This window comes from Hyaena hyaena, unplaced genomic scaffold (genome assembly GCF_003009895.1).
Source record: "Hyaena hyaena isolate Hyena2069 unplaced genomic scaffold, ASM300989v1 scaffold_199, whole genome shotgun sequence".
In the NCBI taxonomy this organism is placed as follows: Eukaryota; Metazoa; Chordata; class Mammalia; order Carnivora; family Hyaenidae; genus Hyaena; species Hyaena hyaena.
The window spans coordinates 1,605,327-1,623,922 of NW_024080831.1; the positions used below are offsets into that span (position 1 = coordinate 1,605,327).

The 18,596-nt window shown below is 46.4% G+C and overlaps 1 protein-coding gene across 4 annotated transcripts in view; it reads right to left on the minus strand.

The window, feature by feature from the left end:
- Positions 1-353: 353 nt before the first annotated feature.
- Positions 354-18,596, minus strand: part of VPS8 (VPS8 subunit of CORVET complex) — a 270,123-nt gene continuing 251,880 nt past the window's right edge. For 2 of the 4 annotated variants that reach the window (XM_039241684.1, XM_039241688.1), the window contains 2 exons: positions 4,289-4,369; positions 354-1,016 (listed from right to left, as the gene is read on the minus strand). In XM_039241684.1, the coding sequence (XP_039097615.1) occupies positions 867-1,016; positions 4,289-4,369 (231 nt within the window). In that variant the 3' untranslated portion in view covers positions 354-866. The remainder of the gene's footprint in view (positions 1,017-4,288; positions 4,370-18,596) is intronic. The other 2 variants (XM_039241685.1, XM_039241686.1) reach the window with 2 other exon arrangements.

Sequence of the window (18,596 nt, forward strand, 5' to 3'; positions counted from 1 at the left end):
CATATTTGCTTCTAGTTTATATATCTATTTGCTGTAGGCTTGGTTAGTGTAAGCCAGCGATCATCCCTGAGTGAACGGATGAAAGGAGCACCTTCACCTGTGAGGTGGAAACCTGGTCTCTACAGATGTGACCTGTGGCTGCTGGTTCAGTGATGTCCAGAGTCCCAGGGTCCAGGAAGTGACTTGCCTAGTCCCCGACACAGGAGCATGTGGGTGGCTGGGCCGCTCTGAATGGAGCCTGTGATGGACCTGATCATTTGCAAAAAGGTAGGGTTGCCACAATCAGGGTCCTTGACTTTGAACTAATAAAACCAAATTGTGGCAACAAGGGTTCTTAGAGCTGGCCAGAGGCCTGCAGAACTTAAACACAGAGGCATTTATTGTCAGGGCAAATCTTACACTCAGATGGGTTTTAGCGTACACGCATCAAAAGGGAGACGCCCCCACCTCCCCCCACACTGCAGGTTCCAGTTACTCTGTGGCCTGGCAACCGCTCTTCTCTTTTCCCAGCGGCAGCAGCATTTGAAGTCCCTCCAGGTTACCCAGCAGCTGGAGGGGACGAGGCAGGACAGCCACCTGCTGGAGTTCCACCTATTCTCTCAGCTTCAGGGAAACTGGAAGAAGTCCCAATAGGCAAAGCATATTTTCTTAAAAAGCTGGACGGAAGAAGGGGACTTTCCTTTGCTTAACAAGCAAAACAAAATTAACTGGTCCGGTGAACTGATGCTGCAGCAACATCTTGGAAGAGGCAGGGAGAAAGGCCCGGGCACAGACGTCCACCTTGTAACCTCTGCTCAGAAGGGGGCAGGCAGAGGGGTTCGCTCGCTGGTCGCATTAGGATGGTCTCTGGTGTCCAGTGCCAGGCCTCAGTCTTCAGTCACGGGCGGGGGAATGAGCTGCAGCTGGAAGTTCTCATTCTGGAAGATGCTGTTGAAAGCAGGGCCACTCTGGGAGCCACTGAACGGCCTGTAGCTGTCACTGCTGCGATTCTGGGAGAGTTCTGTAAGGAGGGCCAGCTGCAAAGGAGGGGACACACATTAACCAAGGTGAGTAGGGGCAGACAACCTGGGTGGAGGGGCGTGAAACAGAGTAGAGGGTCCTCAGTTCCCTGGCCTTGAATACACAATGGACAGCACCGCACTGCAGGGTGTAGACTCCAGGGCTGCCTCCCACAAACAAGTAATGTGACTTTGGGCAAGTTCATTTCACTTTTAGGGCCCAAATTTCCTCCTTTAATAATGATGAGACTGCAGTGGGGAGGTCCCACTCTGAACGTCCCATGCTCTGAGTGCTCCTGCCCCGGCTGGCACAGGACCCTGCTGCCCCCTCCCCACACACACCCTGAGCTGAGGTTCTCTGCACAGCTCGTTCCACGCTCTGCCTCTGACCTCTCTTCTGCAGCCTGGATAGCTGCAAGTGTCCAGCTGCCACTTTGAACCCAGGGACTCTACCTCTCCTCTTAGAGTCCTACTTCCCTATTTCCACCAATGACACCAGTGAAATCCTCAGTGGCTCTGTTCTGAAAGACTAGGTACAGTTAATACCAACCCGGGGGAAGCCAGGCACTATCACTCCGAGGGCCTTCCCTTTTACCTCAGAGGTTTTCTGCAAAAGCAGGGAGCAGAGGGCCTCCCCTATGGCCATGATGGTCATAGAAGAGACAAAATCTACACCCGAGGTCCTTCGCCTGGACAGGGCAGCTGTGAGGAGTGAGCCATCCAAGTCTGTGTCAGGCTCTGGACCCAAAGTCCACAGGTACCTCTAATAGTCCAAGGTAACTGTAAGGATGCCTGTTAGGTGCCAGGCACTAAGCTAGGTCCTTTACATGTGTACTGTTTTTTAATAACTTACATAAATACTAAACAATATATTTTGAGAAGAGAGCATGTGCGTGAGTGGCGGAGGGGCAGAGAGAGAATCCCAAGCAGGCTCCGCACAGTCAGCGTAGAGCCCAACATGAGGCCCGATCCCACAAACCATGAGATCATGACCTGAGCCAGAATCAAGAGTTGTACACTCAGTGGACTGAGCCACCCTGGTGCCCCCACATGGGTACTATTTCTAATCTTCCACAACCCTCTGGGTAAAACACCCAGAGCCCTGAGAGTTCAATCAACATGCCCGAAGTTACTCAGTGCTGAGTGGCAAGTGGTAGTGTGGGATTCAAACTCAGGTGCATGTGGCAGCATCTGCTCAGCTGAACCAGTGACAGTTGGGCCTTTCCTGGAGATAACTGCTCTATCAGCTGTTCCCTGCTCACCTGCCCTGCCAGGAACTCTGTCTTCTGGCTGATCCAGCTATTCTCTGACCCTTGCAAGGGGTTCTCTCTCCATCCAAGCACTAATGGCACAAGATTCACATATCTCATTTGTCACTTTTGTTGAAAACTTACTGGAGAGACACCCAAAGGACCTCTAAGTTCAAAGTGCCAATTTATCTCAAGCAATCCAGCGACATGTGTAGGGCCCAATTCACAACACTGGCTCAGAAGCTCCAAGTTACTCAGCTAAGGACACGCAGGAGGTATGCTTGCTCCAGTGTACGCACTGCTGGTCAGGCAGGTTACAGCGAGATGCCCCTTGCTCTGCTCAAGCCCATCCTGTGCCACTTCTTACCCTCTACAACCCTCTCAGCCTGCGCATCAGCCTATGAAGTTCTCCACAAGAACAATGATGTACAGTGCTAGGAACAGAACAGGCGACAGATTACATAAACTCAAAGTTCTTTCACATTCAGACACTGTGAGAAAGATCAACCACAAAAATATTTTCTATTTCCTAAGAGAAGATATTTCTGTGTTCTACTTCTGTAACTTTGTGATCTGGAAATCAAGGAATCCTGAAAAATGGCTCAACAGTTTGGAGCAGCAAACTTCCTTAGAAGGCACAGAAAGCCAACTCCTGGGGCAGAGCTTGGCTGAGGCTGAAAAGGGACAGAGGTGACGCCAGTTCAATAAAGCTGCTGGACCACATTCAGGAGACCCCTGGAGAAGTCCCCTGGAATAAAAACCAACTCTCAAAGAGGGAACACGATTTTTCCTCCGGGCTGCCAAGCCACCCAGCAGGCATTTGCGTAAGGACAGAGTGGGAGAAGGGAGTCCAGGCCTAGAAGCAGACACACAGTCTGTGTGAGCTCAGGATAAGCTCAGAGAACAAATCTGGCCCAGCAGGTTTGGGTAAGACTTGGGGAATGGAGAAGGTGGTAGTCTGGACTCCACCTGCAGGTTATGGAGTCCAGGAAAGTGTTTTAAGAAGGAGTAACAAGACCCTGGGGTCAGGAGTGAGTACCCAGGCAGCAGCATGAAGCAAGGACACAAGACCTGCAGTGGTCACTCTGTGAGTGACCGTTTAGAGGGAAAGGGAAGAAACCCAGAGGAGGAATAGGCAAGATGCCTACCGGATCCCGGGGTGGGGAGGGGTGCTGCAGGGTTTCTGCCCTGGGTGACTGGACAGGCCGCCTGGAGACAGGCAGTGAGCAAGGAAGAAGAGGCTGAGACAGTTAACGAGCACACCTAAGATGCGCCGGCGGGGCCCCCACACGGACGCCGCGGCATGACTGCCAGCAGCTCTTGCGGTCTGTTGTCTTCTACAGTTCTAGACAGGCACTCTGTGAGGCCAGGGCCCTTTGGAATGAGGACCAATCTTCCTAGTCTCCACTGCAGTTTAGTGTGGCCGTGTGTCTAAATTCTGGACAAGGGAGGTCACTGAAAGTGGTATAGACAGTGTCTAGGAACTGTCTATAATAGAGCTTACACTCTTCCTCCCTTTCCTCCACCTTGCTAGTCAGAATGCAGACGTGTGGACTGAAGCCAGAGCAACCATGTTGAGCCACGCAAGCCTGAGCCATGTGTGAGGGACGGCAGAAGGCAGGAGAAATGCAGAGAGGCTCGCAGAAGGCGCCCTGGGCTGCCCACATTTCCCCTTCTGTCTTGGCTAAGGCCCCATGATTCGGCATCTGCTTCACGGCCAAAACACATTCAGCCAGTGCACATGTCCAGCAGGGTCTGGGCTTAGGGCAGATGGGACTGTCATTAGTGCAAACAAAGGCCTCGAGAAGGCAGTACAAACACAGATGGCCTTCTGTGTCCTCAGCAAGGAAGGGACACATATCTGCCCACTTCCTCTGTATCCTCTGCTAAATGTGGAGTGCTCCCTGGGGCTGGGGCTCCACATGGCCTAAACTAGGGTTCCAAACTGAAGAGGCGGCAGGAGGACCTGAAGACACTGCATTTCCCAAACAGTATTTATAAACAGGGAAATAAAAATTTAAACCACTACATAAACATTACCCGGGAACTTCCTCGGTAGAGACGGCAAAGCTGATCAAACGCTTGGATTTGCTGTGGGTCCAGAACAGGTTCTGAGGCTGCCTGGAAATGAGAAAAGATCAGGTAAACACCACCCATGGGCAGCCTCTGCACTTAGCCAAGGCTGAAACAGAACATGGTCTTCCTTTGTGTTTTTCTGAGGAAATCCATGCTACCAGCAAATAGTGAGAGAGATTTTACTGAACATTGATTAGAAATGGGCGCATCCTTCCAAAAGTCCCTTGGTGCCGCCCCCCAAGCTGACCTGTGTATGGACCTTCCCCACTAGTCTCCAAGGTTCCATACTTACAAGCTTCCATCAGAGCTTCTTGACTCCTCTTTGCCTTTGCTATGTGGAGCAGCTTAGCTCCAACTAGCCTCACATTTCCATATGTGTTACTGAATACGGCAGGCAAACAGGCCCTTTCTTACTGGTGGTTGTGGGGGTGCATTATAAATACCAGATCATGGGGGCACCTGGGTGGTTCAGTTGGTTGGGCGTCTTGACCCTTGGTTTTGGCTCAGGTCATGATCTTCTGGTTTGTGAGATTGAGCCCCACGTTGGTCTCTGCACTGATAGTGTGGGGCCTGGTTAGCATTCTCTCTCTACCCCTACCTGCTCATTCTCTCAAACTAAATGAATTTTTAAAAAAAATAAATATAAAATCCTATCATTTCCTGGTCTCATTATAAAGCTGGCAGCCACACGGGGTTGCAAGGTTAGTCATCTGCTTTTTGTAAGAGGTGAATTCTAACTTATCTCTATAGCTGTCTTGCTTTGTTCCATCCTTGACTGGCCAACAGGCTGATATGGTGGTTCTACTCTTGGTGCACCTGGTCCAACACTCTTACCTGACATTAGAAAGGCTATCCCGGGGGAGGCAGCTGTAGGCTTTGGAGTTAGACGTAAACTGGAATACGAGTTCTGACACTAGCTTTATGACCTTAAGGAAGTCACGTCTCTTGAGCCTCAACTGCCTAACCTGTGAGAGAAGATAATGCTTTCCTTATGGGGTCACTGAAAATTAAATTAGATGAGATGAATATTTAAAGTGTCTTTAACTAAGGGCGCCTGGGTTAACTGGGGCTCAGGTCATGGTCTCACAGTTCATGAGTTCGAGCCAGCTTTGGATTCTGTGTCTCCCTGTCTCTCTCTGCCCCTCCCTTGCTCTTGCTCACTCTCTCTCTCAAAAATAAACATTAAAAAAAATTTAAAGTGTCTTTAACTTGCCTGGCACCTCACAAGGGCTCAGTATATGCTAGCTTTTTTACTACCATTTATACGTATACCCTTAAATGGCAATTTCAGGTGTTTTTATGCTTCTCTATAAATCTGGTAAAAAGAAGTCTTTGTTCTGTCTTCATTAAGAACCCTCTTGGCATGAATAAAAACATTATGAGATACACACTGAATCTGTCCGAAAAGGAGAAAGTCAATGATGAGGGGCCTGAGGTTGACGGGACACCACACGACACTCTTGTCACGTCCAGTTGTTGTTTCCAAAGGAGGATTCTGAACTTTAAAAAGAGCATCATACAGGAGAATATGTAAACTTAATTTGTCTTCCAGGAAGAACTTTGCTGCTTTTCCTCAATATTTTTCTTATCTTTAGGGGGGAAAACATACTAAGAGCCCCGAGAGAATGGAAGCAAGAGCTACCCTTGAAGTCACTTGTGTCAGCCTAGTGTGGAACTGTGTTACGGCTTCATCTCCTATCTGGGCGAAAAGGAATTCCTTTTAGGTCCAGAAAACAACTGGTTGTGAGGAGGCTCACATGGCATGCGCTTTTGGAATCCCACAGTTATGGCCCAAAACTAACATCTTACTTGATGCTGTCAGTGGTGTGGGGATGGTTGAGCATAAGGCGGCTCAGTGGAAATCCTGGGAGGGGTGGTATGTTTCAAACCAGCCCGAAGGAGTGGATCCACAGAGGCTTTGTTTTTCATTCTGTTCCATGTCTCTGAGTCTGCCAGACACATGGAGAGATCATTCTGTAATCTGAGAATGTTTAAACTTGCCTTGACACTTTTTATTTATTTATTTTTAAAGGGACGCCTGGATGGCTCCATTGGCTAAGCGTCTGACTTCTGCTCAAGTCATGATCTCATGGGTTGTGGGTCTGAGCCCCACACAGGGCTCTGTGCTGACAGCTCAGAGCCTGGAGCCTGCTTCCTAGTCTGTGTCTTCCTCTCTCTCTCTGCCCCTCCCCCACTCTCTTTTTCAAAAATAAACATTAAAATTTTTAAAAAATATTTTGAGAGAGGGAGAACACGTACATTCAAGCAGGGGAGGGGCAGGGAGAGAGGGGGAGAATCCCAAGCAGGCTTAGCGCTGAGTGCAGAGCCTTATATGGGGGCTCAATCTCAAGACAGACTATGACATGAGTCGATATCAAGAGTTGGATGCTCTTATAGGAAAAATATATTTTTGGAGACCGAGTGTGTAGAGTGTCATACTTCTGACAGATACTAGGTAAAAACCACAGGGAAGGTCCAAGCTAAAGATGATCTGTGAGTCTGAGAAATATATACCTAGCTCAAACAAAGCAAAACAAGAAAAAAAATTATCTTTGCGACACTTAATGAAAAACATGGTTTTGCCACCTGATTTCCTGAATCCCTTTAGTAACCCTGGCATAAACTGGGGAGCAGGGTGGGCCAAGGACAAGGGGGTACATGCCTTTTACTGGCCATTCAAAACCTCAGCTCTGGGGCTTCCACCGCCACAGTCCATACGACAAGGGCCCAGCCACCCCCAGTTCACCTTTGCTTACTCCCTGATTACTCCGTGATACGGTTTAACAGGGAAGGCCCACGCAGAAACAAGTCAACAGTAAACTAAGGTGTTGGGAGATGGGAGTTATGGTGAGGGGCAAGTTAATTAAAAAGACTTAAATGCCAAGTTTGCATATGATCAAGCAGCAAGAGCCAGAAAAGGTCTACCCTTATAGAAGTACTTTTATGGAACAGTTCTTTGCCTTGAAGGGATATTGTAAGGAAAAAAATCTCATGGAATGTACTACTCTGTACTTGCTACAAAAATGTGGATGGTACAGGCCACTTATGGCAATCCACTGAAGAAAGTCCCATCGGACTCCGCACTGAGAAGAGCTGTACTGGACACGGGCTTGCTCATACTTGTATTTTCTTTTCTGCTTTTATTGCTGGGGAACTCAGGGCTAAACACTCAGCTACATAGTCTAGCAACTGCTAAGGACTTGGTGGCAAACATTTCTGTATGCAATTATAACCCAGTTTTATATTATTCTTCAGTTATACAGTTTTTTAAAATCTAAATTTCCTCATTTATTTCATTTATGGATGTATTTTGGAAACCAACTCAAATCATTTCAGGAAAGTGAAGGCCAGGTCAGATCATAAGTAGAAAATGCCACTGCTAAAAACAGAATCATGCTTTCACTCCCCAGGAAATACTATGTGGCAGACGAGTCTATTCCAGGCACAGGATAAATGGCTCCAGCCCCTGTGAGTTTGCTCACTGAGGGAGAAAGTGCAGAAGCCTCAAATGATGGTCCAGCCCATGTTTTCTGATCCAGTACTTCTCAGATTTTAAGGTGTATAAGAATCACTGAGAGGTCTGGTTAGGTCTGGGGTGGGGTCTGAGATTCTGGGTTTCTAACATGCCCCTGCGCCCCACTCCAGTGATGCTGAAAACGCTCGTGTCAGTCTGCACTTCCGGCAGCCACATGTTAATTAATCTGTGCTGTGAGAACAGTTCGGGGAGACCAGAGACTTCCAGTCCCGAGTCCTGTGGTAACAGGACGCTCTTGGGTTATTTTGCCTCCCACTGATTCAACTGCACCACATCAACCACTCAATTTGCATTTCTTTTTTCTAATGCACTCAGACTAGGGATGCTGGTTTTCAACACGTACTAGGTTCACATGCACCTTACCAACCCTTGGATATAATAAGAAAATTAATAAGGATGTTCCTGCCACATGGTTTATTTTGAATCTTATGGAACTGTAAGCCCTACACCTATTTTACTAAGTAAGTGCTTAGGATTGTGTAAACTGAGGAAGAGAAGGCTAGGAGATTTGCCTAATACGAATAAAAATTTCAGAACCAATTAAGGGTGCATAAACAGGGCCTTTACCTTATAAGCCCTAGTTCCCCTTTGCTAGGAGAACACATAAACACATACACACGCAGACTCAGAATTTCAAACAACACATGTCCAGATCAGTGTGCAGTGGTGGCCTGTCAGGGTCTTATTTCTCCTCGAGGCCCTTAAACCCCTTGGGAATATGGAAAGAAGGGGTTTCCAGCAATGACATCCTTCATAAAGTGAAAAACACAGTTGTCCCATGAATGTGAAATAACTGAGGATTACAGGTCCTTTCATCCCGGGCAAGCAGACACTGAACTAAGGAGTCATTGCTGGGGCCACCTTGGAGCCTTCTGGAAGTGAGGTCACTGCAGGCTGGAGATGCCCTGTTCTCGGGCCACGATACTGTCACTGCAGTAGAGCGAAGGCAAGTCACTGGAGGCAAAATGGGAGAGCTAGCTGGAGATGTGCCCAGGACCTAGTAAAAGCTCACGTGTCCTAGAGGCCTTCCTGGAATAAGACGATATTTTTAAAAGGAAGCATACAGGAAATGCCTAGTAAATCACCAATGCAAACATTTCCGTACTCTTTTTCCAAGGTGCTACAGGCTCGAAGAGTGGGGTGGGGAGACGCTGAGGGGAGGGCCAGGGCCTCTGGGAAGGCAGCTTTTCCACACATGACCAATTTAGCTGGTCCGTGCCCTGTCTATGCAGGCTCCTGCCCTATCACCTTCAGGCCTCACGAACTAAGACCCGGTTCTAGGGTTTATCAAGTATGTCTGGAGTCCCTACTATTATCAGGCCCGAGGTACAAGGACGAACAAGAAAAGCTTCACATCCCAGAATCTGCGGGGTATGAAAACCCCGCAAGAAGATTTCACCTTCTCCAGTGCGGATACAATAATATACGGTTGTTATACCCCAGTAGTGCCAGGGCAAGGCCTTGTTTGCAACCTGCTCTCACATCATCTCCATAAACCAACGAAATGGCCCTGCTATTGCAACATTTTCCGGCCCGGATTACACTCTTGCACACGAGACATGGAAGCCTGTTCCGGAACGCCTGCTCCGTGTGGCCCAGCCCTGTCAACCAATTAGCTTCCACGTGAGCCACGCAGAACCCTTAAGTTGCACTCACCATAGTGTAATTCTGTCCATTAGACTGTGAGCTACCTGAACACAAAACTGTATCTTGGTCACCCTCTAGTCCCCATACTCCACATCCAGCAAATGCTCAAAAAACCGCTGCTGAACGGTCACATGCGTGGGGTTATTTGGAACTGTCCAGTTTAGGTGTCTGAACAGGCAGCCACTTGGCTCTCCTGGTCCAGTGTGAAATCACTGGCCTTTGTCTTTCTGTTTTCAAGAAATTGGACTTGCACAGATTTTTTGTGATTTCTGGCACATCTGTCCTATATTTCAGGGAAAACGTCGATTTCATTCACTTTTGGAGCAAGGATTATTTTTAAAATATCAAAAACAGGTACTAACCCTTTTAAGAGGTAGGAAAATTTACCAAGCACATGGGGACTTGTAGTTAAAAGCCTCTGTTGTTGCCCCAGTACTTTCTAGGGCAGACGCTCCACTTCGTGTGACTGTGGCCTGTGGAGGGGAGGCCGGGCCTGCTCCCCACGTGTGGCTGGTGGTTAAGAGCTGACACACTACAGCCATCTGCCTAAGCCCAAACCTGACATCGCCAGTCACCAGACTACATCTGTAGGCAAGTTACCTATTCTGAGCTGGTTGGTGTTTTTGTTTTTTTGTAATATGGGATAATAGCTGTGCCCCAGAAAGTGGCTGGGATTGGGAAGTGATGCATACAGCACTTGGGGCTCTAAGTTCTCATTTGGGGTTATTTACTAGAGGGGGCACAGGCGGGCCCTGCATGCACCATGCACAGAGCCAGTGTACATGGGACTCTGGTCGGGCACACCTCCTCCTAATGTGGCCACTGAAAGGGGAAGAAAGGAAACATCAGAGCACAGTGCAGTCCAAAGTGGCAAATGTGGCAAAGGAAGGGGAAGAGAGAGAATGGGGAGTGGGGGGAAAGCTTTCAGAAAAGGAGAGCTCCTCAAGGCCGGGGCCTCTGTCTCCTGCTTACGGGCACCTGCACTGTTTCGCACAGAGCACAAGTGAAGTAACTGCCTGCGGGTGAAATGAAGGGAGGGACAGGAAGGGCAAGCAAGCATTTCTCCCGGTCACACGCTCCCCGGGGCTTTCACAGGCCCGCTGCGGTGCAGTGAGCACACAGGCACGGACTCTGACAGACCTGGGCTCCGTCGGGAATCTGCAGCAACTAGCTGAGTGGCTCTGGCCAACTCATGGAGCTTCTCTCAGTCTCTGCCATTATCTGTAAACTCTACTTCGCAGAATTACTGAGGACCGAACAGAACATTTGGGCCTCAAGTCTATTTGATGTTCAATAAATGGCAACGATTACTGCGACTGTTCATCTATGATCCCAGGAGAAGAGCCCGGGAGAAAGAAGAATGAACTGGGACTCAGGAGCCCTGAGCTCTATTTCTGTCACAGCCGCCCCCCCCCCCCCATAACCTGGGAAGGTCATGGCACTCCCCTGGGTCTATATTCTGATCCAAAGGCAATGCCACCAGGGACCACACTCTACTACTAGGGAGAGATTACCATGAGATAATAAGCATTTAGGGCATGAAGGTTTCAAGTAAAAAAGTAATATTTACTGTAATTACGGCAAAGAAGGGGTTAAGATGGAGGAGAAGTATGGGGACCCTGGGCTTTCCCTGTCCTTCAAACAGAGCTGTTTTGAGGTCAGACCACTTGGAACACCCAGGAAACTGACCTGTAGAGTGGAAGAGATCCCTACGGTTTGAGGAAGACAGTGCGGCAGGTGCAAGGTGCGTGGATACTAATTGGGGGAGAAAAAACAGCATTGATGCAGTGGGGAGAGAACCCCTTCCAAGGAAAGACAAAAAGGGAGAGAACGAGAGAGGGGTTGAGAAAGTGTGGCACTGAATTCACACAAGAGGAAAACCTCTCTGGATCACGGACTGGGCAGCAAGAAGTACTGATTATCCTGGATCTTTTCTGCAAATGGCGTTTGGAGCTCCAAATCTACGGTTTTGGAAGTGCGCAACTTTTTCCAGAGTAGAGCCTTGGCATGCGCTCCTGGGGAGGAGGGAGCTGGCCCGGAGAGCACAGCACAGGGTGGTGTAGAGATCTCCGGGGCACACTGGGAGAGAACACTCCCTTCTTCAGAGAGTACTTTTGGAAGAGGGTTTATTTGCCTCCCCAAGGGAAACAGACCCTGTAGGTGGCAGCCAAAGGCCTCTCATCAGTAGGGTGGAGAGCCTCTACTCAGGAGGACGTGGGAGGATCCATGCGCTGCTGGCTCCTTTAAGACTGGGTTTTGAATCCCGGCCACACGTCAAAGAAAAAACACAGGAGAGATTTGTGGTGCAAGGCAAGCTAACCGCCCTCACTACTCTGTGAGGGGGGGCCGGACAGCAGGGGCTCAGATCCCCTGTGGGTCCGGGGACAAGAGACCGGGGTGGTGCCATCCCCCCCTCCCCCTGATACCAGCATGGTGGGACCTCAGAGAACAACACAGTGGCCGCCAGCGAAGGTGGGGCCTGCTTACACCAAACGCCGCCCCCCATGCCTGGCAACTGTTAATTTATTGGGGCAAGACGGTTCTGAGCCATCACAGGGGACATCTCCTCCGAAGCCCAGCAAGGACAGCATCCCCTATGCACTACGTGCGCTGAAAATCGTGCCTCAAACTACATGCACAGTTCTTTTTTCTTTTGTTCTTCCTTCTTCTTCTTCTTGTTTTCTTTTGGAATCAGGCTCAGAGTTTCTTGTTTTGTTTTTGGTTTTTTTTTTTTAATTCCTTTTCTTCTTTTTTTTTAATCAGGCTTTTTTTTCTTTTTCTTTTCTTTGTCTTTGGAATCAGTCTTATGGTTTTTGATTCTGTTTATTGTTGTTCCCTTCCCTTTTCTCCTTTTTTGGGATCTGGCTCCCCCCTTTTTTCCAGAGTTACTAACCAACAAATCAAAGCACAGCTAGTTAAAGTCCAAACACTCCGCCACTGCAAGCAAGGAGCAACTCTGCAGAGGACGGAGCAGTGGGAAAGCAGCCAGAACGCAACAGCAGAGCGCAAACAGCATACACCAGAGACACTTCTTGAAGAGCCAGGCCCTGGACAGTGTATGACCTCTTTTTAATATAGTAGTACTCTCAGGTGCAGGAAACACAGCAAGCTTTTAAAACATGCAAAGTCGACAGAAGCCTAGCCAAAATGACAAAATGGAGGAATTCCCCTCCCCCTCTCCAAAAGAAACGTCAAGAAGAAATCACAGCCAGGAACTAGCTCAAAATGGATATAAGCAATATATCTGAACAAGGATTTAGAACAACAGTCATAAGACCAGTGGCTGGGCTTGAAAAGAGCATAGAAGACACCAGAGAGACCCTTGCTGCAGAGATGAAAGACCTAAGAACTAGTCAGGATGAAATAAAAATATTATAACTGAGATGCAAAATAAACTGGATACAGTGACAATGAGGAGTGAGGAAGCAGAGGAGAAAACAGGTGAAATAGAAGATAAAATTCTGGAAATAAAGCTAAAAAAAAAAGGAAGGAAAAGAAATAATTAGAGCACAAGGGAAGACTTAGAGAACTAAGAGATTCCATGAAATGAAACAGTATCTGTATCAAAGGAGCCCTGAAGAAGAGCAAGTAAAAGGGGCAAAAGTTTTATTTGAACAAATTACAGCAGAGAACTTCTCTAATCCGGAGAAGGAAACAGGAATTCAAGTCCAAGAGGCACAGAGAACCCTCCTCAAAATCAACAAAAACAGGTCAACACCATGATATATCATAGCAAAACACAAAGATAGAGAATTCTGAAAGCAGCTAGGGACAGAAGGTCCTTAACCTACAAGGGTAGACATGTAAGGTCACCACATCTGTCCACTGAAACTTGGCCGGCCAGAAGGGAATGGCAGGAAATATTCAATGTGCTGAATGGGAAAAATATGTAGTCAAGAATTCTTATCCAGCAAGGCTGTCATTCAGAATAGAAGGAGAGATAAAGAGTTTTCCAGGCAAAATCTAAAGTAGTTTGAGACCACTAAACCAGACCTGCAAGTAATTTAAGGGGGATTCTGAGTGGAGGAAAAAAAAAAAAAGACCAAAGCAGCAAAGACTACATGCAAAGGACCAGAGGACGTCACCAGAAACACCAACTCCTACACAATGGCACTAAACTCATGTCTTTCAGTCATCACTCTGAATGTAAATAGACTAAATGCTTCAATCAAACGACAGGGTATCAGAATAGATTTAAAAAAAAAAAAACAAGATCCATCTAAATGCTACCTACAAGAGACTCATTTTAGACCTAAAGACACCTGGAGGTTGAAAGTGAAGGGATGGAGAACCATCTATCATGCCAAAGGACATCAAAAGAGAGCTGGAGTAGCTATACTTGTATCAGACAAACTAGATTTTTTTTTTTAAATGTTATTTATTTATTGCTAGGAGAGAGAGAGACAGCGTGAGCAGGGGAGGGTCAGAGAGAGAGGGAGTCACAGACTGAAACAGGCTCCAGGCTCTGAGCTGGCAGTCAGCACAGAGCCTGACGCGGGGCTCGAACCCACAAACCGCGAGATCATGACCTAAGCGAAAGTGGGACGCTTAACCGACTAAGCCACCCAGGCGCCCCAGACAAACTAGATTTTAAAACAAAGACTGTAACAAGAGGTGAAGAAGGGCACTGTATCATAATTAAGGGGTCTATACACCAAGAAGATCTAACAATTGTAAATATTTATGCCAACTTAGGAGCACCCAAATGTATAAATCAATTAATAACAAACATAAAGAAACTTATTGATAATAATACCCTAACAGGAGACTTTCATACCCCACTTACAGCAATGGACAGATCATCTAAGCAGAAAATCAACAACGAAACAAAGGCTTTAAATGACACACTGGACCAGATAGACTTAACAGATATATTTAGAAAATTTCATCCTAAAGCAGGATACACATTCTTCTTGACATTACTTGTGGCTTTTACTGCACAATTATATGCGAACTAGGGCTACCAACTACAGGCATTAGAGACACTGTCACAAAGACCCAAGACAGCCCTGAAGAGAACAGATTCAGTCTAAGATGCTATACAGAGAATGTGATTTGCCAAATCAGTGTCATGCACAAAATCAAAGTGGGAGACTTGAATTCGATCCTACTGTGGCAAATCTAGAAACACAGAGCACCTTTCCCAGCATTCCGAAACCATCTAACCCACCAGCAGAGGATTGATCACGCATGATTTTCCAATTGGAAGAGAAGGAAAAATGCATTTGATGCTATCTGCCAGAGCACATTTCTTTCTTCCCATGTAATGTAGTGATAAAAGCTGAAAATTAAACTGTAGCTGAACATTAGAGGGATAGACAGCAACAGTCCTGGAAATGACCTTGTAACAACACTCTGCTCTAAAGTACATCCAGTGCAAAATGAGGTCCCGATGGTGGAGGAAAGCCCTGGAGAGAAGGACACTGGGCTATGATAGCGTGCCAGCATGTGTCAAAGCTCAGTGACTCACATGTGGTAGAAATGAGAGCTGTGATTACATCAGCTGGAAGGAAGGAAACAACCTAAGATTTTCAGGATCCACGGACTTAACATCAGGCTTCAATACAGGAAAGCCGCCAGGATCCCCCACCACCCTGAAGGCTGGATTCCTCAGAATGGGGGATAATATAATACTAGGATCCTGGATACAAAGGCTTTCAAATCACACACGAAGACAGGGCAGTCACAGAATCTCTACAATAAATAAGGTCCTGAAATCAAAACCCCAACATTTCTTTTCCTAAGTGTCTTTCCACACTAGTGCATGAGCAGGCCAAACCTATTTTACCAGAGATGTGGGGTGCTGGATAGGATTCTGGAACAAATTGTCTTCCCTGCATTCCAGGAAACTTCTGGCATTTTTGTAATGTGCCGGTGGGGGTTGAAATGGAGGTGGAGTAGGATCAGTGGAATGAGAATCAAATTTTCTCACTTATCTCGACTACCTGCTGCTGGCCTCACTTTTAAATCTTTCTGTTACAGGCTCCAGTCAGGCTCCAGTCAGACTTTTGCCACTACATAAAGCTGTCTCTAGCTAGAGGTCCTTAATTTTGTGCCTAAAATGAAACCCTGGCTTCAGAGATATGTATGAGTGAAGCCACATTTCCTTCCTCCCTGCAAATAGGAAACTCCCTTCAAATTTCCATTCCCACCGCAGTTTGCTCCAGACAGAACCCTGACCTCTCACTCATCTTTATTTCCTAGTGTCTCAACACTCTCAATAGGTCACAATTAATAATGAACTAGGCAATGAAATAATAAAATAGGCAGGTGCGTTGCGAAGCTGAATGGAGAGAGGAGGGAAACACCTGGCAGCATGTCTCTTAAGGAGACTTAGAGTAGTAACCACAGCTCTCTCTAGAATGAGCAGCTCTTGGGCACAGACTGCGTCAGGTGGGAGACAGAGATTATGAATATCTGACTAGAAAATACCCATAAAACCCCGAAACCTCTAATACCACAGTTAAAGAGAAACAACACAGGGGAGCCTGAGTGGCTCAGTTGGTTGAGTATCCAACTCTTGATTTCGGCTCAAGACACCATCTGAAGGTTGTGGGATTAACCCCTGTGTTAGGCTCTGTGATGAGCACGGAGCCTGCTTAGGATTCTTTCTCTCACACCCTCTGCCCCTCTCCCGCTGACACGCTTGATCTCTACAATTTAAAAAAAAAAGAAAAAAAAAAGAAAAGAAACAAACAACATAGTGATTTCACAGCAGTAGGAAAAAATGCTAGATTAAATCAGCTAGAATGTGAAAGGAGTAATGATAACTCCTACTGCAGCAGCTAAGTCATGGGGCAATCACTACCGTCACCACTGTTTCCAGTACTGTGCATGTATTATCTCACTTAATCATCACAAAAACCTATGAGGTCAGTATTTTGTTATCCTTATTTTACAGTTAAAGCAACTAAGGTGCTGGGGTGCAGTGCTGTGCCCAAGGTCACTGTGGTTGCTGGTGGAACCCACACCTGAATTTGGGCAGTCCAATTCCAGAGGTTTCTTTCATTTGCCTGGCTCTTGGCATGAGTCTGGAAGAGGCCTGACATTCCCTTTCAAGGGACACAAAAGGTTGTGTCAGGAGCCAAGCAGGACTAGCTGGAGATCACTATGCCTATGCCACGCTCGTAAAACACTGATGGCCTCTGGAATACTACGTGGCAATGAGAAAGAACGCAATCTGGCCATGTGTAGCAACATGGATGGACCTTGAGGGTGTTATGCTGAGCGAAATAAGCCAGGCAGAGAAGGACAAATACCATATGTTTGCACGTATAGGAGGATTAGGAGGAACTTGACGGAGGAACAAGGGGGAGAAGAAGGGGGAAAATGGTGGGGGAAAGGGAGAGAGGCAAACCATGAGAGACTCTTGAATGCTGACAAAAACTGAGGACTGATGGATGTGGGGGGGAGGGGGGGATGGGCACGTAGGAGGGCACTTGTGGGGATGAGCACTGGGTGTTATGTGGAAACTAATTTGACAATAAACTATTTGTATAAAAAAAAAAACTAAGCTAAGTTTTTAGAACAAATAATCCTAAAATTTTTAAGGAACCAAAAAGACCCCCAACACCCAGAGCAATCTTAAAAAAGGAGAACAAAACTGGAGGTATCACAATCCCAGATTTCAAGACACACTACAAAGCTGTAGTAATCAAAACAATATGGTATTGGCACAAAAACAGAATAGAGAGCCAAGAAATAAACCCATGATTATATGGTCCATTAATCCCCGACAAAGGAGGCAGGAATATGCAGCAGGAAAAATACACTCTCTTCAGGAAACTGTGTTTAGGGGCACCTGGGTGGCTCAGTCAGTTAAGCATCCGACTTTGGCTCAGATCATGATCTCACAGTTTATGGGTCGGAGCCCCGCGTCGGGCTCTGTGCTGACTGCCAGCTCAGAGCCTGGAGCTTGTTTCAGATTCTGTGCCTCCCTCTCTCTCTGACCCTCCCCTGCTCACACTGTGTCTCTCTCAGAAATAAATAAAACATTAAAAAAAATTATGAAATTGTGTTTAGAAAACTGGACAGCAACATGCAAGAGAATGAAACTGGACCACTTTCTTACATCATACACAAAAAAACCCTCAAACTGGATTAAAGACCTAAATGTGAGACCTGAAACCATAAAATCCTAGAAGAGAGGACAGGCAGTACTTCTCTGATAGTGACCATAGCAACGTTTTTCTAGATAGGTTTTCTCAGGGAAGGGAAACAAAAGCAAAAATAAGCTGTAGGGACTACATCAAAATAAAGTTTCTGCACAGCAAAGGAAATAATCAACAAAAATAAAAAACCACTTACAGAATGGGAGAAGACTCTGCAAATGACATATTTGATAAAGGGTTAGTATCCAAAATACATAAAGAATTTATATAACACAAAAATCCAAATAATTCAATTAAAAAAATGGACAGAAGATGTGAACAGATATTACTCCAAAGAAGACATCCAGAAAGCCAACAGACATGAAAAGATGCTTAACATCACTCCTCATCAGGGAAATGCAAATCAAAACCACAATGAGAGATCACCTCACACTTGTTAGAATGGCTTAAGTAAAAAACTCAAAAATTGGTGAGGATGTGAAGGAAAAAGAACCCTTGAGTATTGCTGGTGGGAATGCAAACTGGTGCGGCAACTGTGGAAAAAAGTATGGAGGTTCCTCAAAATATTAAAAATAGAATTACCATATGATCCACTACTGGGTATTTACCCAAAGAATATGAAAACACCAAAGAATATGAAATCAAAAAGATATATGCACCCCTATGTTTACCATAGTATTATTTACAATAGCCAAATTATGGAAGCAACCAAGTGCCCATTGATAGATGAATGCATAAGGGGTGTGTGTGTGTGTGTGTGTGTGTGTGTGTGTGTGTACACTTACCAGAATACCATCTGGCCATAAAAAAGAATTAAATCTTGCCATTTGCAACATAGATGGATCTAGAGGGTACAGTGCTAACTGAAGTAAGTCAGAGAAAGACAAATACCATATGATTTCATTCATATATGAAATTTAAGAAACAAAACAAATGGACAAAGAAAAAAAGAGACCAACCAAAAAACAGACTCTTCACT